The sequence below is a fragment of the Pygocentrus nattereri genome, chromosome 9 (genome assembly GCF_015220715.1).
Source record: "Pygocentrus nattereri isolate fPygNat1 chromosome 9, fPygNat1.pri, whole genome shotgun sequence".
Classification (NCBI taxonomy): domain Eukaryota; kingdom Metazoa; phylum Chordata; class Actinopteri; order Characiformes; family Serrasalmidae; genus Pygocentrus; species Pygocentrus nattereri.
Window position 1 is genome coordinate 45,192,161 of NC_051219.1, and position 21,629 is coordinate 45,213,789.

At 43.0% G+C, this 21,629-nt stretch overlaps 1 protein-coding gene across 2 annotated transcripts in view; it reads left to right on the top strand.

Moving 5' to 3' along the window:
• Window positions 1-20,951, top strand: part of chl1a (cell adhesion molecule L1-like a) — a 90,558-nt gene extending 69,607 nt beyond the window's left edge. The window contains exons 27-32 of one of the 2 annotated variants that reach the window (XM_037540971.1): window positions 1,912-1,980; window positions 2,807-2,914; window positions 6,224-6,385; window positions 7,842-7,973; window positions 12,562-12,634; window positions 20,469-20,951. In XM_037540971.1, the coding sequence (XP_037396868.1) occupies window positions 1,912-1,980; window positions 2,807-2,914; window positions 6,224-6,385; window positions 7,842-7,973; window positions 12,562-12,634; window positions 20,469-20,673 (749 nt within the window). In that variant the 3' untranslated portion in view covers window positions 20,674-20,951. The remainder of the gene's footprint in view (window positions 1-1,911; window positions 1,981-2,806; window positions 2,915-6,223; window positions 6,386-7,841; window positions 7,974-12,561; window positions 12,635-20,468) is intronic. The other variant, XM_037540972.1, reaches the window with a different exon arrangement.
• Window positions 20,952-21,629: the final 678 nt, after the last annotated feature.

Sequence of the window (21,629 nt, forward strand, 5' to 3'; positions counted from 1 at the left end):
GAATGCCTGTGTCATCAATTAGCCTACTCAGTGCCTGGACACTTTTGGACATATAGTGGACAATAAATCCATCTAGAACCATTCCTGGGTGGGGCTTTAGAACTTCTGTGAGGTTGTGTTATAAATAGGCCAACGTTAGAGTAGAGACGCATGTGGATAGTGGAAGTGTTACAGCTGTAGAGGCTATAGTGGTGGATAGTGTACTAGTAGAATAGTAGTCATAGTACAGGGTGAGTCAAAAGTCACAGGACAAGTTTAATTTATTTTATTTGTTATTTTATTAGGGACTTTTATCTCTGGGGCCATCGCAAACAAATTGTGTACGCTGAGAAAATTCGCAACAAACACCGCCTTCGGCACCGCATCCCCGAGGCTTGTGACGGCGTAAAAAAACAAACTGAAATAAAACGTGTCCTGTGACTTTTGACTCAGCCTGTAGCAGCACTAGCAGTAATACATTCTTAAAAGTCAAGGTGCCGATAAGGGTCGTTTGGATCGATGCCACGGAACAACCACATTTGATTCCCTGCGTGACTTTAAAGAATCATCCATTATAAAGATCAATGGCGCCCCCTGGTTTCAGGTAACTCCACCGCCTAGTGCAGCTTTGAAGACGTGTTTGCAGTAATGCTGATGAGGAAACACATGCCTGTCGCTCAGGTGAAATTAAACGATGAACATAAGCTGAAAAAGCAGACGTTCAGCTCGGCCAGTTCTCAGGGGCTCAAAAGTAGTGCGACAAACAAATAATCGTATACAAAATTGTCATTTTTAACTTGGTATTAAAACCTTTGAAGTCAGCGACTGCCTAAAGACACTGCATGTTCCTCCGGTGATGCCCGGAGAGGCCTTTACTGCGTCTGTCTTCAGTTTCAGTCTTCAGTTGCTTCTTGTTTTTGAGGCATGCTAGCTTCAGTTTTGCTCTGATAAGTGTAATGCCTGCTCGATTGGACTGGTCAGGTGATTGGCATGGCCATATGCTGTGCTAGGCAACTATGATAACAATAACTCTGTCAATGTCTAAATATATTAATGGACCTGACTGGAGTCTCAGCACGCAGACAGAGATGAAAACAGAGAAGGGTGATCGATGGTATGTTGAAGTGTTGAGTGTCCTTTACTATTACAAAGCACCGTATTTCACTTTTTATTGAGAGTGGCAGCTTTAGAGTGTAATTCGAACCATTTTTACAAACGGCAAATCCAGTGTTAGAAAAAAGAAGCTTATTAAAGTCAAACCCCCAACATAACGTAAAGGTTCTATACCAATTTGGTTTTCCTTACGCCTTTATGTCCAAGCCAAGAGCCATTTAGTAGTAGTAGCTGTAATCGTGGCGTGAATGGTGGTGTAGCGATTGTTGTTGTATTACTCACTCAAAGGAAAACGGGAGCCTGGCTTTTATGTATTATTCAACAGAGGAGACCCTATTGACCAGCAATGTTTGAGTTGGTTGATAGTGTCTTTGGTTGATCGGCCTTCGAAAGAAAGCTTTGTCCTTGTGCTTCTTTTTAATGTGCGCACAAAAAACGCCAGCATGCTTAAAGCCGCAGTCAGGAGCTGGCAGGCCGATTTTTGGCGCCGCAGCAATTCGCTTTGTTGGCTTTCAAATAACAACAGCACTACCCGTTAATATTGTTGGCTGCTGAGAGAAACACATTGTTTAAGGCTCACGCTCGCTGAAAAGGGAGCTGCAGAAGCGGTAGAGCGAAAGCATTGTGTGTGATGATTCCAGACTGATGGCTCATGGTTTCTTGAATCCGGATGACACACATGGATATTGCATTTTGGATGCTGACAGCGAGACGTCAGCTCGCCAGGCAACATCAAGACGCCTGACAAATCCTCCTCTACTGTAGTCTAACCCGCTGTGATCTGCATGTGGTATGAAATCCTTTCTCTCTGTCTTGCAGGGCAGCCTTTCTCTTTTACTTCATCCTATACTGTCGTTGCTACCGACAACCCCACCATGTCCCACATAGGTATCTACCATGGTGCACCACCCTTTTCTTAAGGCTTTATTTTTCGTAATCTCAGAATGTGTCACGTGATGTCTTTAGCTTTGGGAATATCAGACATGTTTGGCTTTGGTAAAGCTGCACTATGTAAGATGTTTTCGTGACAACTGTGTCGGGTTTGGGTTTCACAGGTTTTTCCGACCACGTTATACGTTTTTATGCGTTAACACTAAGCAGCGCAGACTCAGAAAGAAGGTCCGGCTGGATGTTTAGGTTCTACATTTATGGCAGACGCTCTCATCCAGAGCGGCTTACAGTTTGATCATGCTTTACAAAGGTAGGCGAAGATAGTGTTAGGAGTCTTGCCCAAGGACTCCTATTGGTAGAGTGCAGGGTGCTGACCCAGATGGAGGAATGAACCCCGGTCTACAGCGTAGAGGGCAGCGGTGTAACCCATTACACTATTCCACTATTGCACAGAGTCAATGTTATTCTGATGAAGATATGATGACAATAGTAGATCAGTCACTTACAGTTCACTGAGTGAACAGCCTTTCAACACGCTCACAATCACCCGGTTCATCCTCTCGGGGAACGGGTCTGAAGCACATTCGATGTTCTGCATAGTATATGCAATCACACATGTCTACCAGAGAGGTCTCCAAATCCCCAAATCTTACATAGTGTAGCTTTAAATATTCACTATTACACATAATCTCCTCTAGATCTTCTCAACTCCCTTTATCTTCAGGGCAATGCTGGATTTCTTGCCTTAACTAAAGTGTCTTGGTGCTTGTCTGTCTCTCTTTCTGTCTTTTCTTTGGTCTCTCTCTCTCTCTCTTGTTCTCAGCACTGTTCAACATAAGCACCACTGTTAGCCACAGCTTTGCAAACATCAGCTGGACAGCAAAAGGAAGACAGTCAGACTCAGAAATCTATGTTGCAATTATGGACCACAGTAAGAAACTCCTGCTCTGCTTGATTCACTAATAATAGGCTGACACTAGCAGTGGTTGTAGGAAGGCCTGGGCTTGGGCACTGTCAGATTATCTCTGATTTCACGATGGTCGCTGCCACAATTCATCAGTAAATCTCAGACTGCACCACCTTTTTAATTCAATGTGATGACACATCTCACCCTGGTTTGGCAACCAGTGAGATCCATATGAAGTGATAGTGGTTTCACTTCATGCCTGAACTATTGATGTGTCACCGATATATGATGTATAATAATATATATCATAAATGATCTTATATTAATTCCCACTTCCAATTCATAATTACTACAGTGGTGAGAAATCACATCATAAGAAAGTGCCTTATGATTTTTGATTGGCCACAATATTGATTCACCGGTTTTGATAATATTGATTATTAGCCCAGGCCTAGTAACTCTTACCTAATAGAATCACATACATTACTACTGAAAAGTTTGGAATCACTTGTCCAATTAAATGATCGATTTTTCAAATTTTCTGTAGATTTAAGTTGTGAAGATATTAAGAAAGTTATTCAAAGTGGTTTGAATAATGGAGCAAAATGCAGTGGTGGTGATAGGAACCAGACGTCTGACCTGCTTTTAGTCTGTCTAAGCCCACTTTACTGAAAGCTTTTATATCAAACGTTATCAAGTACATTGGGATATGCAGGAGACGTTATTTTTGAGATAAAGTTTTGGCCTAAAGTTTTTTCCAGAGTTGCCGTTATTTCACAAAGGCTCGTCCACAGACATTTTGGGGGACAGAGGCCCGAAGCGCAAATGGGCAACATGGATTAATCTTAATTTAACTTACTGTGTATTGCAGTCACTCTGATCAAGACAGACAGTGTACCAGTCATGTTTCGGATATAAATCAACATTGCAAAAGTATTCCAAAGGCAGCTAAAAGCTCCAACCTTCACAGGTTTTCTGTGTGAAGACTGGAATTTGCATTTTGGAACCATCAGTTAATGTTAGTTCACCTCAGCATTAATATCTGGAAGCTTAATATCAGCAACAGTTTGATTCAAAGCTGCTCAAACTGTAGAATTTCATGCAGCAGCAAACGAGAATGAAAAAATCTTACTTTCATATCAGTTTGCCAATAAAATTATTGGGATCTCTTGATACACCGATCAGGCGTAACGTTCTGACCACCTCACTGTCCACTTTATCAGCTCCACTGACCGTATAGCTGCACTCTGTAGTTCTACAGTTACAGACTGTAGTCCATCTGTTTCTCTGATACTCTGTTACCCTGTTCTTCAGTGGTCAGGACCCCCATGGACCCTCACAGAGCAGGTACTGTTTGGGTGGTGGGTCATTCTCAGCACTGCAGTAACACTGACGTGGTGGTGGTGTGTTAGTGTGTGTTGTGTTGGTCTGAGTAGATCAGACGCAGCAGTGCTGCTGGAGTTTTAAACACTGTGTCCACTCACTGTCCACTCTATTAGACACTCCTACCTTGTCGGTCCACCTTGTAGATGTAAAGTCAGAGACGACAGCTCATCTGCTGCTGCGCAGTTTGTGTTGGTCATCCTCTAGTCCTTCATCAGTGGTCACAGGACGCTGCCCACAGGACGCTGCCCACAGGACGCTGCTGGCTGGATATTTTTAGTTGGTGGACTATTCTCAGTCCAGCAGCGACACTGAGGTGTTTAAAAACTCCAGCAGCACTGCTGTGTCTGATCCGCTCAGACCAGCACAACACACACTAACACACCACCACCACGTCAGTGTTACTGCAGTGCTGAGAATGACCCACCACCCAAACAGTACCTGCTCTGTGAGGGTCCATGGGGGTCCTGACCACTGAAGAACAGGGTAACAGAGTATGAGAGAAACAGATGGACTACAGTCTGTAACTGTAGAACTACAGAGAGCAGCTATACGGTCAGTGGAGCTGATAAAGTGGACAGTGAGGTGGTCAGAATGTTACGTCTGATTGGTGTATTTATCATTCAAAACAGTACATTTTGACAAAAAGTAACAACTTTAATGCAATTTTAATGTAAACCTGCTGGAAATCAACCAGTTTTATGATGCACCTGTAATCTAAATACTGCCCTGCTCACTACACCATTAATTCACTAAGAGCTTCTCAGATTCTCCTAGAAATCCCTGTTTTCACAGCACTGAAAACCTGTTGTATCAAATTACAAACATGGCTTATTTCTGACACTACGTGTTGTGGATGTTGTCCGGAATAACCACAGTATGGAATGTAGCACTTTCCTAAAAAGATTAGTGTTTTATTGGTGGAATCTCAAGTGCTGTGGTGAAGCCCGAGAGACAGATTTAATGAGGAGAACCACAGGCAGTGGTACTGCACCAGAGGGGGTGCCAAGAGCAATGAATTCCATAGAACCCGAGAACTCTACTCCTGAGGCCAGGCTGAGCCTCATCTCACTGAAACTGACCTTGAAGAATGGCAGAGGCAGAACTGTTGTGCACACAAGCAAGAGGGCGTTTGTACAGTTTGAGGGCAAAGGCAGGGGCACATGCGCCCCCTGGGGTCTATCTGTGCATGTGCCTGATTTTACCATTATCAGTGTCATACATAAGAACTCAGAAGACGTGGACAATGCAACCCTGGGTTCCTATCACAGCCACTGTACAGATGCTTTTATTATATGAACCATTTCAAATTAAACCACTGTAAATGTGTGTGTGTGTGTGTGTGTGTGTGTGTGTGTGTGTATATATATGTATGTATATGGTATATAACGCTGTTATATGGTATGTATCGCTCGTATCTCCAAAATGGTAGCTTTACAGGAGAAGGGAAAAACCTACTTTACTTTTAATGCAAGTCAATGGAACCAGAATTTTTTCCAAGTCATTTTGGGCCGTTTCTTTGGGTCCATTCTTCATGAAATTTACACACAATGTAAAGAACAACAGGCATTTTCAAATTAAGGCAAAAACTGAAAAACGACGAAAATGGAGATATTTAGCAGCGATATATAGTTATATATACAGTAATGTATGGAATGTTGTTTTTGAATATTGTAAACTAGACAACAGAAATGACTTTTATCCAACGTTTCTGACATATTTATTACTTGTTAGGAACTAATCATTGGTTTGAACACAGCAAAAGGCTATGGAATAATAAGGAAATGCTTTTATTTATTACCTGAAAGTTTGAGCATCATGTTTGTAATACATGGCGTTTGTATGTTCTGCAGATTGTTGCACGTGTGATCACTTAGCATGATGGTAATGGGTACTGCACTGCGCTTTCTGGTGAAGGGCTAACACTTTCTGGTTGCGGACCTCCTGTAGGTGATGGTATCTGGAGGATTTCTGAAGCTGTAAACACGTCTCAGTCTTTCCATGTGATTGAGGGACTGGAACCAGAGACTGTGTACACAGTCCGACTGCTGGCTTCCCGCTGGCCTGATAACTCTAGTCTTTTTGAGGAGGTTTTCACGACAAGAGGGAAAGGTGAGAGGGCAGAAGGTCTGTTTGGTAGAACACCACCAGAGCAGGTGCTGTTTGGGTGGTGGGTCATTCTCAGCACTGCAGTAACACTGACGTGGTGGTGGTGTGTTAGTGTGTGTTGCGCTGGTCTGAGTGGATCAGACACAGCAGCGCTGCTGGAGTTTTTAAACACCTCAGTGTCGCTGCTGGACTGAGAACAGTCCACCAACCAAAAATATCCAGCCAGCAGCGTCCTGTGACCACTGACCACTAATGACAAAAACTCTGATCCACTTGTGCCACACCACCATCACATCAGTGTTGCTGCAGTGCTGAGAATGATCCACCACCCAAATAGTACCTGCTCTGTGAGGGTCCATGGGGGTCCTGACCACTGAAGAACAGGGTAACAGAGTATCAGAGAAACAGATGGTCTACAGTCTGTAACTGTAGAACTACAGAGTGCAGCTATACGGTCAGTGGAGCTGATAAAGTGGACAGTGAGCGTAGAAACGAGGAGGTGGTCATGATGTTACGCCTGATTGGTGTAAGTTAGAGTCTATAATGCATTTAGAATGGACCATCCAAATAAAGTGTTCATGTAAAATGTGACCCCCTTAAAGGGCCCATGTATTGTTAACGTGTTAAAACATACTGCTCTCAGTCTATATGTGGACATTAATGTGCAAAAACAGCCTATCCTGAGTTCAATCAACACATTTGCATACGGTCATACGCAGATGTTCTGGTGAAGCTGCATGTTTCTCGATGACATGATTCCACAGAGAACACACTTCTTCACATTTAATCTGCACGTCTTTCTCTTTCGTTTACTGCACGGAACATATCGGGAGAAAAAACGGCATGTGCAAAAGCGAGGGCACATTTGATACGTCATGTTTTACATGTTTCCAGTCTGTTTAAATATCCCAAATAAAAAATGTCATATTTAAGTTTGTTTACAGTGGAAAATGTGTCAATATCCCTTAAACAAATGAATGAAACATGCATTTTGACTGGGGGTATTCAAACGTTTGCGTGTCATTGTATAGCTCCCTATTCAGTCTGCAGCAGTTTAGCCCGTTTAGCAGTCTATAAGCAACGTTTATAAGTAGCCTGAATTGCTTTTTGAACAAGGCACGGTACATGGGAGCCAATAAGAGCATGTATCATTTGCATATCTTAAAGGCACAGTAACAAAAACCTGTTTCATTATTTTAATTAAAGGAAAATTGAATTAGGGCTATTTTTGCTACATAAACATGCGCAGAAGTGGACATTAGAGCTAAAAAATGACATACAAGAGCAACGAAGCACAGACAAAGTCATAAAAATGAGGAATTAAAGCCTGGACCCAGCAGCAGGTCCATGGCGTTTAAGCGGTCGATCCATTAGACTGACAAAACATTCCAAAGCCTTTAGAGATGCACTCTCAAGCCACGAGACCACTGCTGACAGCTAATGCTTTGTGTTCTCGCAGGTATGGCAGGTGTGTCTGAAAGCATTTCATCCAGAGGCTGGTTTGTGGGTATGATGTGTGCCGTGGCCTTGCTCACTCTGGCAGTTCTCATCGCATGCTTCGTGACCAGGAACAAAGGCGGAAAGTATGCAGGTACGGTACGCGTTGATTGCAGAGGTCACTTTGGCCTCCCAGGGGGCCGAATCGCAGGTGAGTGAATGCTGGTCGTCTCTCAGTGTCACGGCGTCAAGGCCTCCGTGACTTTCTCCCTGGCTGGTGCTCCACCTGCTGTGCGCGTTACCAGGAGTGTCAAACAGTCCGAATGAGATCACTCAGCTTTGTTCTTGTGGTCACCAGCACAGCCGGCCTGAGGCTCCTGCTGGGCTTTATGATTCTCATCCCAAGCCACACATACACATAGATTTGTTTGTATAGCAGGGCATGGCATCATACCTGTGTGCCATATGGATTATATTTATGCAGTAACAACAACAATAATAATAATAATAATAATAATATGTATATATCACTGCTATGTATTATGCATTTTCCTTCAGCTGTGAAATTATACGTCGATGTTACTGCGCTGTGAATGATCCACCACCCAAATAGTACCTGCTCTGTGAGGGTCCATGGGGGTCCTGACCACTGAAGAACAGGGTAACAGGTGTAACTGTAGTGGTAATTTTCTAAGCCTAATCCTGACCTTAATCTCTGTAGAGAAAAAAAACCCTTTTAATTTAAAACAGGAACAGTTCTGCTTTCGTAAAGACGTCTTTTACAGTAGATTTTCTTTCTCCTCTCCGATTTCCCTGCAAAGTCACGTCGTTATTGTGCTGAAAACGTATGAAAACATACTGACGCACACAGACACCGCCCAGTTGCCTGACTGCCTGCCGGAGCTGTTGACACAAAACGCTGAATATTTCATCACCTCTGCATTTCTCTTTCCTACCCATCTGTGACTTTTCATGAAACTCATCTTTTGTCTCATTTGAAGCTCGTTACTTTTTAATCATATTTACCCGAGCTGTTTGAAATAGGAAAATATGCACGGGGACGTAATTCGAATGTTTGAAGTGCCGAGCTCTGCTCCGTGATATTATTAGCTCAGAATGCTCCCAGCTAAGGCAAAATAGGCATGCAATTCACAGTTATTTACCTGCCTTAAACCTCTAAAGCTTCAAAATAATGCTGCCTATTTTCTAAATTTCATTTTAATAGCCTTCATCACACTGTGACTGATATTATTTTAGCAGTTAACTCATGAAAAACGTGTACAGCGTAAGCCTGTTATTCCAATTACCGTCAGTTTTATACCATTTTTAGTTAACATGTGTCCCGAATAGGAAAGCACTGCACTGTATGGCTACCGTGAGCAGCGTGGCAGCTTTGCAGCGTAGGTTGCTGGACCTGGATCTTGTTTTGAGATTGAAAGGTTATATTATTTGTTATATTCAAGGTTATTTATTCTATTTTGCTGTGATTAATTCAGGGGCTGGAATTGTTAAAGCATCGGTCTTTATTCATATTCCATGAATCTGTTGCTTGGGGAAAGAAGCCCCCCAGAGTAATATTCCCTCCCACCTTGTTTTCCCTCCTGATGAAGCGCTGGGGTCAAATTTAATCTTGACACATTGACCAAATGTTCTGAAATTCCGTCCGGATCACGGCGTTCCTTGGACCAACTGCTTTTCGGGGTCAGTTCAGTCACTGAATAACAGTGATCTATGTATTTATACAAAGTTATTGAGGTAAATATGTTTATCTTATAAATATATTTAATGCATTTGCACAAAGTTACCAGACGATTGTTAAAATATATGGTTATGCAGGGTTCTAAAGAGAACAGTACATTTTGAGAGGTGTAGAATTTATTTTTATTTTTATATTTATTTATTTTTTTTTTTGCTTGGAAGTGAAAAGGTAAAATTTAGATGTTTATCGTGTCGTTTATCGTATAGCTACAAATACAGTGGGTTGCAAAAGTATTCGGCCCCCTTGAACTTTTCAACCTTTTGCCACATTTCAGGCTTCAAACATAAAGATATGAAATTGTAATTTTTTGTGAAGAATCAACAACAAGTGCGACACAATTGTGAAGTGGAACGAAATTTATTGGATATTTTAAACTTTTTTTAGAAATAAAAAACTGAAAAGTGGGGCGTGCAATATTATTCGGCCCCTTTACTTTCAGTGCAGCAAACTCACTCCAGAAGTTCAGTGAGGATCTCTGAATGATCCAATGTTGACCTAAATGACTGATGATGATAAATAGAATCCACCTGTGTGTAATCAAGTCTCCGTATAAATGCACCTGCTCTGTGATAGTCTCAGAGTTCTGTTTAAAGCGCAGAGAGCATCATGAAGACCAAGGAACACACCAGGCAGGTCCGAGATACTGTTGTGGAGAGGTTTAAAGCCGGATTTGGATAGAAAAAGATTTCCCAAGCTTTAAACATCTCAAGGAGCACTGTGCAAGCGATCATATTGAAATGGAAGGAGCATCAGACCACTGCAAATCTACCGAGACCCGGCCGTCCCTCTAAACTTTCAGCTCAAACAAGGAGAAGACTGATCATAGATGCAGCCAAGAGGCCCATGATCACTCTGGATGAACTGCAGAGATCTACAGCTGAGGTGGGAGACTTTGTCCATAGGACAACGATCAGTGGTACACTGCACAAATCTGGGCTTTATGGAAGAGTGGCAAGAAAAAGCCATTTCTCAAAGATATCCATAAAAAGTCTCATTTAATGTTTGCCACAAGCCACCTGGGAGACACACCAAACATGTGGAAGAAGGTGCTCTGGTCAGATGAAACCAAAATCGAACTTATGTTTGGCGTAAAAGCAATACAGCTCATCACCCTGAACACACCATCCCCACTGTCAAACATGGTGGTGGCAGCATCATGGTTTGGGCCTGCTTTTCTTCAGCAGGGACAGGGAAGATGGTTAATATTGATGGGAAGATGGATGGAGCCAAATACAGGACCATTCTGGAAGAAAACCTGTTGGAGTCTGCAAAAGACCTGAGACTGGGACGGAGATTTATCTTCCAACAAGACAATGATCCAAAACATAAAGCAACATCTACAATGGAATGGTTCACAAATAAACGTATCCAGGTGTTAGAATGGCCAAGTCAAAGTCCAGACCTGAATCCAATCGAGAATCTGTGGAAAGAGCTGAAAACTGCTGTTCACAAACGCTCTCCATCCAACTTCACTGAGCTCGAGCTGTTTTGCAAGGAAGAATGGGCAAAAATTTCAGTCTCTCGATGTGCAAGACTGACAGAGACGTACCCCAAGCCACTTGCAGCTGTAATCACAGCAAAAGGTGGCGCTACAAAGTATTAAAGCAAGGGGGCTGAATAATATTGCACGCCCCACTTTTCAGTTTTTTATTTCTAAAAAAAGTTTAAAATATCCAATAAATTTCGTTCCACTTCACAATTGTGTCCCACTTGTTGTTGATTCTTCACAAAAAATTACAATTTCATATCTTTATGTTTGAAGCCTGAAATGTGGCAAAAGGTTGAAAAGTTCAAGGGGGCTGAATACTTTTGCAACCCACTGTATATGATAGATTTTCATCGTAAAGACACAAAGTGTTTCACTGGAGTTTCAATGACAAGTTGGCATTAGTGTTATGTATTGGCTGTGTCCTTCATTAGCTAGAACCGTTTAAACTGTTCTTGTCTGTTCTGAGTTCTGTTGTTTCGTTTAATTGTTGTTGTTATGAAAGTGGCCACAGCAACAACACACACACACACACACACACACACACACACATTTTCTAAGCCGCTTCTCCTTCTGGGTGGCGGGGGTTGCTGGTCACTGGGTGGAAGGAAGGAAAACCTTGTATCTCCATTTTTTGAGTTTTTGACATAATTTGACAATACCTGTTGTCCTTATTGTTGTGTGGAACTTTCGCGATGAATGGATGAAAAGAAACAACCCAAAATGACCTGGAAAGACGTCTGGTTCCATTGACTTCCATTAAAACTAACATTCTCCTGTAAAGTCGTCATTGTGGAGATACGAGGTTTTCCTCCAGCAACAGCGATATACAAGTAGGGCAATGTACGTAAAATGCCCAAAATCAGAATAATCCTTTGTGGATCTAATAATCAGATGCAAACGGCATCACAGCACTTTTTCTATTTCTCCAGTTTTCCTCACCAGCCGCGTCACTCCGAGGTTAAATGTGGCCCTAATCTGTTTGGAAAAGAGGTGAAAGTTTCTGAGTTTGTTCTGCGTCTGTAGCTGTCAGCAGCGCGACCTCACACACATCCTGAGCTGGGAGGAGCGCCTGCTTTTCTCCGAGCCCCACTCGGTGTTTCTTTGGGAAAGTCAGGCCTTTGCTTACTTCAAAGTTTGTACACAAAACACAGCTCATCTTCAAGACAGTCAGTGTCCTTGAGAAGCTCTTTACAAAAGCAAAGCGGAAAGGACACTCCGAGATCTCCTCTGCCTCTTTTCATTCTGCACTTCAAACTGGTGGGTTTCTTTTCGCCCAGCTGCTCCGCTTCCTCTGTAACATTGCATGAATATAAATCAAAGAGCAGCACCAGCGTCTCAGGCGTCGAATGATATCAAGGTGAAATTTTTAAGAGCCGGGTCCTCCTAAAAAAACCATGTTAAGAAAAGCAGTTCACTTCAAGAGATGAGTAACGTTTGATGGTTTCATTGCGCGAAAGCAGTTTTCATTGATTCTTTGGGCTCTTCTTCCGACAGTGAAAGAAAAGGAAGACGTTCGGATGGATCTGGAGGCTCACTGTGTTCAGGAAGAGACTTCCGGTGAATACAGGTAAGCAGTCCTCACTACTGTTGACAGATACCAACCAGTGGTGTAACTACCAGCATTGTGGGTTCTCATGGGTGGCTGGACTCATAATAACTGTAACCAAGGGTACATTTTCAGGCCTTTTTATGTAGAGAACATAATCAGAGCATTTTCTGCTGCAGTTAAATATTTTTAAGTTGTTTATCTATTTAAAAATGTCAGGTTATTGTTAAACCCTCAGAAAAAAGGTCATAAACTGTCTCTGGGTCAGCCCCCCTCTCGTCACTGGGGTGGGACCATCTCAGTACCTTCATTCAGGGAACATCACTGAACCATAATCCACTGAAATGATCTGTTCTAAGCTGGACTGACTCCACACACCCCGCCTCGCCTCGCCTCCAGGCTTTTACTCTACTGCTCTGTTTTAAAACATTCGGTTATGAAAAGGAACAAATACCAACTTTTCACCTGGAGAACCTGATTTAAGCTCCACAATCAGACCTTAGAACCACTGTAGAACCTTTGAGGGAACATCTACACTGTCTCTACTCTGATGAGTGAAAAATGGACCTGAACAAAACCTTCAGAGGTGAGTCTGAGCCAAAACCAAGACTTGATAGTCGTAGATATTTTGTAATTTTATTAGATTTTTGGTCAAATCTAACATTAAATAATACGTAGTCTGTTTATTACAGTCTTTGTCCTACTTTGCATTGTTACTTGTGGAAGCAAATGATGGTGAGGTTACTTTCTGTCTCTTCATCTCTAGATCCTGATCACCTAAAGCCAGCTTAATATAAACCAAACCAGTTCATTTTTATTATAAAAGGAAAACAGTAATAACACCATTCTGGTCTGCTCTCAGGGAAAGTTGGAACCAACAAACATCAATCAAACAGTTCCTAGTTAAGCCACATGGAAAGGATCAGTTAGATCAGAGGTTCTACAGTGGGTTTAAGGTCTGATTGTGGAGCTTAAATCAGTTCCTCCAGGTGAAAAGTTGGTATTTGTTCCTTTTCATAACCGAATGTTTTAAAACAGAGCAGTAGAGTAAAAGCCTGGAGGCGAGGCGAGGCGGGGTGTGTGGATCATTTCAGTGGATTATGGTTCAGTTACGTTCCCTGACTGAAGGCACGGAGATGGAGCCTTGAGGGTTCCACCCCAGTGATGAGAGGGGAACCGCCCCAGAGACAGTCTAGTACCTTTACTTCTGAGAGTGTAGTAGCAACTTGACTGAGACACCGCGATAGCAGCGGTCATTATTTTTTTGGTAACACTTTATTTGGATGGTCCGCTGTAGATACCTTGTAAATACTCAGTCTAACATTCAACTAAACTCCCAGTAAATACAACTGAACTTCAAGTCCAGCGTGAAAGAGTTGATTAAAAATTATCCATAACCCCAACCATAACTCTAACCCCACTGCAAAAACCTACACCTCCTCCTACTCCTACACTTACACCTACTCCTACACCTACTCCTACACCTACTCCTACTCCTACTCCTACTCCTACTCCTACACCTACTCCTACTCCTACTCCTCCTCCTACTCCTCCTCCTACTCCTCCTCCTACTCCTACACCTACTCCTATTCCTACTCCTACTCCTACACCTATTCCTACTCCTACTCCTACACCTACTCCTACACCTACACCTACTCCTACACCTACTCCTACTCCTACTCCTACTCCTACACCTCCTCCTACACCTACTCCTACACCTACTCCTCCTCCTACTCCTACACCTACTCCTACTCCTACACCTACTCCTACACCTCCTCCTACTCCTACACCTACTCCTACACCTACACCTACTCCTACACCTCCTCCTACTCCTAGTCCTACTCCTACACCTACTCCTACACCTACTCCTACTCCTACTCCTACTCCTACACCTCCTCCTACACCTACACCTACTCCTACACCTACTCCTACACCTACTCCTACACCTACTCCTACTCCTATACCTACACCTACTCCTACACCTACTCCTACTCCTCCTCCTACACCTACACCTACTCCTATACCTACACCTACTCCTACACCTACACCTCCTCCTACTCCTACACCTACACCTCCTCCTAACCCTAACCATAACCATAACCATAACCCTAACCATAATGTTGTTGATAATCAACTGCGCTTCACCAGCCAGGTTATCAATGATTTAAGGATCTGTAGAACATCTATAGGGGACCATCCAAATAAAGTGGGGACCTTTTTTTTATTTATTCAAGGTAGTTCTTGCACTGGGACCCATAAGATCCTAGTTACACCACTGACGCTATTTAAGCCAGTACTCATAACTCTGTATCTCTCTCTCGAACCCTACATGCTTGACGTTTACTCGGATCCACACAGAGAGCGTTGCTCACGGCCCTTTCTGAGTTGACTAACCGGCTCACCCAGGTAGTGGAGGGAGCAGCATGCCGTGTGAATCCATGGAGGTGTTTGCGTGTGTGTGCTGTAGATACTCTGTTACAGTCTGTCTGTGTAGTGAGAGTAGTGCTGTAGAATTAGCCAACACAAAAGAACTGTGTACACTTTTGCTTGAAGCTCAGTGCAGTACTGCATAATCAGAGCCGTTCAGAAACAGCTCCATTACCTCTGGCTTTCAGTGCTGGGGTAGTTAGTCAAAGACGTAAACCATTACGAACGAATGATTACGTCTCTCAAAATGTAGCAGGTTTCCATTAAACCTAGTTCCAAACAAGTTTGAACAGTATATGCAATGATAATCAAAACAGAAAGCAGTAGTTAGTAAATTCTGTTTGACCCAATATTTAACATTTTGCCTTATGAACTTGACTGTTTTTTTGTAAATATACGCTTATTCCAAATATGATGCCTGCAATGTGTTCCAGAAAAGTCGGGACAGGAGCATCTTCACCACTGTGTTACTTCACCTTTCCTTTGAGCAGCTTTTAACAGGCAGTTAAAGTCTGAAAATCAGTTTGACGTAGTGAAGCACAGAGTTTCTGCAATGAAGTAACATTTCGCTGTTGTCGGAGGAAAACCTCGTATCTCCAAAATGGTAACTTTACAGTAGAAGGGAAAAACATACATTATGTTAATGCAAGTCAATGGAACCAGACGTCTTTCCAAGTCATTTTGGGCCATTTATTTTGGTCCATTCATCATGAAATTTACATACCATGTAAAGGCCAACATGCATTTTCAAAAGTTGTCAAAAACTGAAGATACGAGGTTTTGTTCCGACAACAGCGATTTGTTTCACTACTGACAACTATGAATATTACACACTGACCTAACTGCTCACCGTGGTTTTGAAGCAAACGTTGCCAATGTCTGAAAACCAATGTAACATTAAGACCTGTCACTAGTGAAACAGATTATCTGCAGTTAAGTAACATTTTTTGTGTTTTGATAAAAAATATTATGATTTTACGTGTGGACAATGAACAAGGCCGTGTTCGCTGGTCATGTAGTGGCTATCATTCGGAATTATGCTCAAAAAGAGTTAAAACTGTTGGTAAAGTTTCGATAGTGCTATGATTGTTATGAGTTATGATGGATAGTGTTATGTTGAATGATCCTTACATGTAGCAGCGCTAGATAATAATAATAATAATAATAATACTTTTATTTTATAAAGCGCCTTTCAAGAGACCCAAGGACACTGTACAATACAAAAAAAGTAAAACAGAAATTCATTAAGATTTATAACAATATATAAAATAAACTAAGAAAAAGAAAAAAAATATATAAAATAACAACAATAAAAATAAAACAATAATAAAAGACTTAGCTAAAATAAATAGAAGTTCGAGAGAAATTCTCACTCAAATGCTAGCTGGAAGAGATAGGTTTTAAGACCGGCTTTAAAACATGATAGAGATGATGATGTACGGAGCTGTAGTGGAAGCCCATTCCAGAGTTTTGGGCCAGCAACACCAAACGCTCTATCACCTAGAGTACGGAATTTTGTAGAAGGCACAATTAGGAGATGAGAGTAAGAGGAGCGTAAAGTGCGAGTTGGAACATACATCTGAAGTAGATTACCCAAATAAGTGGGGGCAAGATCATGGAGAGATTTAAAAACAGTTACCAGTATTTTATACTGTACTCTAAACTGGACTGGAAGCCAGTGGAGATCCCTCAATACTGGTGTAATATGTTCCCAAGATCTTTTATGGGTCAACACCCTAGCAGCAGAGTTTTGCACATACTGCAGTCTGTTTAAAAGCCGGGTAGGGAGACCATGCAACACTGCATTACAATAGTCTAATCTAGAGGTCACGAATGCATGAGTAATGATCTCAGCAGCAGCAGAAGACAGAAATGGGCGAATTCTGGAAATGTTCTTTAAATGAAAAAAGGCTGTTTTGCAGACATTTTTTATGTGGGGTTCGAACGACAGTGTTGTGTCAAAAATTACACCCAGATTTCGAACCTGTGCAGAGGAGGAGACAACAAACCCTGGTATAGAGAAAGCAAGGTTACTGAGCTTTCTGGCAGTAGCAGGAGAGGAAATCAGTATGGCCTCAGTTTTAGTACCATTAAGGCTTAGAAAGTTTTCAACCAGCCAGGCACGTACATCAAGTAAGCAGTCACTTAGCACAGCAGGCGGACAGGTATGAGATGGTTTAGAGTAAACATAGATCTGCACATCGTCTGCAAAGCTCTGAGCCTTTTTTCTTCACAAGCGTATGAAAAAACTTTCTTATCTGTTTTTGTGTTACCTCGAAATAAAATACATTTAAAAACGGGTTGCATTGGTGCAACAATCATAATAACACACTCAAGTTTGTGTTTTACCAAGTTATATTAGCGCTTGAGTGCTGGTTTATGAACGCAGCTTACCAGTGCCAATATCTCAGGGTTACTGCTTCCTCTCATACTGCAAATTTATAAAAATTGAAACTGCAAAGCTTCGTATGACTTCAAAAGAGGAGACAGTAATCCGATTACCATCACACGCTGTTTTGTACGCAGAGACCCCCAACCAGACGTTCAACTGCCATTAGTCGCTAACAGTCATGAATTTCTATCAAGTTAGAAGATGTTACAGGTCATTATAACGGCACTGTAGGGGAATTATGATCGGACTTCAAGCAAAATGTACCCAGGGTCCCCCAGTTGAATCACTTTTCCTTCTTTTTCGTCTTTTTCAAGCGAGTTAAAAATCGAGAGCGAAGGCTGTCGGAGCCGGAGAGAAGGGGCACGTGCAGTCAGCTCCTGTAATTGCACACAGTGCTGCTCAGATCAGTAATACGTTTCCATCTCATTACACTTAGACACAGAGATCCCGATTTTGTTCCTCCCTCAGGAAACGAACAGTGCTGGTGCGGATGCTCGGGGCCGGCTCAGCGCAGCGCTCCTGCTTTAGAGACTCCTAACCACCAGCTCGTTTGAACATCTGCTAGCTGAGGAAACCAGATAGGGGGGGGGGACGTCTTCGGCACCAAATGTGCTTCACAGCATCGCCCTCTGCGGCTTTCCAAAGTGCATTTACTCGAGCTCACATAAGGACGCCCTTCTGATTCACAATGCTTTTGGGAGAAGAGGAGAGGTAGAGTTTGTTTTCCCAATTGCTGTGCAGTTGAAGAGCAGACACTTATCCAGCTGGCCTATATTATTGATTCAGTACATAATATAATAAGCTGGAAAGGGAAGAGAATATTAGCAGCTGCACACGCACGCGTGGTTAAAATACGCAGCAGCACGAGGGTGGTGCAATGAACAGCCCACGTATTCTATTCTCTGGGTGGTACAGCGCACCGTCGTGTCATAAAGACATCGGTGACGCCGGGGAGCGAGGCGGCGGACGCATACGCTGAGATAAGTGACTTTTATTGTGGGCAAACCCAAAATCAGGGTCATAACGGTCCATGGTCAGAGAGCCAACACGAACAGATCGGGGTGCCGACATGAGAAACACAGAACCTCAAACGAGAACCAAACACGAGAACGCAAGACATACATCCAACATCAAACAAACATCAAACACGAGTCATATCAAACAAAAGACCAACAAGAAACTCAGGAAAACACACACATACACACATTTTCTAAGCCGCTTCTCCCTCAGGGTTGCGGGGGGGTGGGGCTGGGGGTGTGCTGGAGCCTATCCCAGTGGTCATTGGGCAGAAGGCAGGATACACCCTGGACAGGTCGCCAGTCCATTGCAGGGAACCCAGGAAAACACAGGGCTTAAATACAAACAGGGATAACGAGGGATATCAGGACACAGGTGGAAAACAGGTGGGAACAATCAGGGGTGGAGTCATGAAAAAAGAGGGCAGGACTGAAAACCAAAACAGAAGCGCATGGACAGGCCTGGGAGGGGCCAGTCGTGACAATATCGACATTATTTAAAAAGTCATTTTTTCACTTCACATTGTGTGACCATTTTAATGGCAAGTGCTCCAATGGATTTGGTCCTCATTTACTTGGATTTACAGATTTCAATATCATTTCCAAACACTGAAAAAATCATGTCCAAGGCAGTGTCATGAAATCTGGCCTCCTCTGAAAGCCTCTCCTCTACTGTCTTTCAGGAAACCCCCATCAATGATCAGAACTAGGCATCTGAGCCCATCCTATCCAGGCACAGTGGGCAGCAAGGGATGGCGCTCATGCCACTCACACCCCCACATTGAAATAGCTAGTCTTTTATTTTGTAATTCCTTATAAATTCTAGGGGTTGCAACTTTTTGGGCTTATTTTGTTAGAGGCCTGGTGTGAATGCGCTGCTGCGGGTCTCCGTGGAAACAATAAGTCAGGACATTTTACAGAGATTTCAGCACCATATCATACATCTTTACATATTAACGTCTCACACACACAGGCTCAAAAAGAAGGTCTGGCCCAATGTTTAGATGTTTTAACTCTCTTTGAATGTTTTTTCAACACTTTGTAATCGTCAGAATTGGCCCAAAACACGTCTGATATCACACAGCGTTCTTCCACACATTGCATGAAATTACACAGTTCCACCAGAGAGGGCACCAAATCTCCAAATCTTGCATAGTGTAGCTTTAAAGAAGGAAAACCACAACAAATGACAAGATCCCTCACAGTTTATTGAGGAACGTCTAGTCACAGTCAGAACAGCGGCTGAACGTCAGTGTACGACACATTTGGAGCTCAGAAGTCACATCAAACCTGAAAATATGCCTCTTTACACCACTGCTTGGAGCGAAATCTCCTTCCATATTATTAACTAGTTCATTAAGAGCTTTACGAATTCAAATACACACCAAGAGCGTTTTTTACATCTGTAGCGTTCTGAAGAGGCGGCATGACAGAAGGTATGACTTTCGTGCGACGGCTAAAAATGTGTAATTAAAAGCAAATGGACCTCAGAGCTGTCTGATTAAAGATTCCTCTTGGCTGGTTTTTGTTTGCATCCAGTCCTTAATGGCGTTTCGTGGAAATGGCGGAGCGTCGAGGTGACCCTCTGTCTTCTAAGAGACACCTGCTAGCTGGCTGTGTGCCTGTTCACAAATTGGCATCTAATCTTGGTTTGTTCCTGTGTGCTCCTGGGGGACTAAAGTAGCCTGACAGGCTGTTTGTCTACAGGCACACACACACACACACACACACACACCTCCCCACTCAGCCCCTCTCATTGGCTAGCATTACCTCAGCCTTCTACAGTCACCCCCCCCCCCCCCACACTTTGTCTCTGAGGACACCTTAAATTGCAATGGCCCTTTGACGCTTTCGCGATTTGCAGTCTGCAATTAGCAATCAGCGAAAAGCCATGATTCCTCCCTGCTCCCTCCTTTTCCCTTGCTTCTCGCATTGTTTAGAGTCCTCCCTTAGTCATAAGCCCTTTCCCCTGGACTTTCCTGAGGCGAGGTGAGTCATTTTTCGCTTTGTTTTCTGACAGTGACAGTGACGAGAAGCCTCTTAAGAGAAGCAAGCGATTGCTAGAAGGAGACGTCAGCGGGGACGACACCAGCGTGGACAGCTCGGTCGACTATGAGGACGAGGACTCCGAGTTCAACGAAGACGGGTCGTTCATCGGTGAATACGCGGGCCATAAGCGAAAGCTGTCCGCGGAGGTGAACGGACACACCACAATGACTGCCTGAGAGAGATTCCCTCTCTGGCTCTTTTGGACTGTTTAAGGTGTTGGGGTGAATGTCAGCTTGCTTGTGTTATAAGACGACTGGGGTCTGTTTGTGTGTACAGAGTGGGTGCAAAGTGTCCATAGAGGAGCTGCCTTTGGAATTCCTGCAAAATTTTGAGTGGGTGGTAGTTTAGAGGAACGCTACAGAATTCCGGAGCTTGATCTGAAGCTCTGTAGTGAACTGTTGCTCACCACAGACACACATCCCTGTACGTAGTGAAAGAAAACCCAATAATGGAAGTCAATGGGCAGTTTTCCGAGTTGACCATGTTTCTAGTCCGTACAGGAATAAGCACCAACATTATTGCCCATTGTAAGTGACCATACTCTACACACAGTATGTGGCATATAGAGATTAGTTCATTCAAAGCAGAGATTCCCAGCGGTTGCTAAGGTGTTTCTAAGCTGTTGCTATGATATCCCGATTAGTTGCTCAGATGTTGCGTGGCCATGTCTATGATAGGAGTGTCAGGGTGAGAGATCATCCTCTGTAATATCGTTTGTGCTGGTTAGATTTAAACTCTCTCAACATTCTGGCACTTATTTACCGTGGGGGGAAAAATCACGTGAACGAACACAACAAGACATCTATCTAAATATATATCTCACTGCTGTCGGAACAAAACCTCGTATCTCCAAAATTACAACTTCACAGGCGAAGGAAAAAGCATACTTCTCTTTATGTAAGTCAATGGAACCAGACTTTTTCCAGGTCATTTTGGGTCGTTTCTTTAGTCTATTCAACATGAAGTTTACACCCGATGTAAAGGGCGACAGCAGCGATATGTGAGCAGAAGCTCAAGTGCACTATTCCCATATAGGTCTTACAGTTGGACGAAGTTTCATGGCTGTGGCTCGACAGCTGTGGCCTGTGAAAATGGGACAAAAGAAAGCACAGAATAAGAAGAAGAACAATAG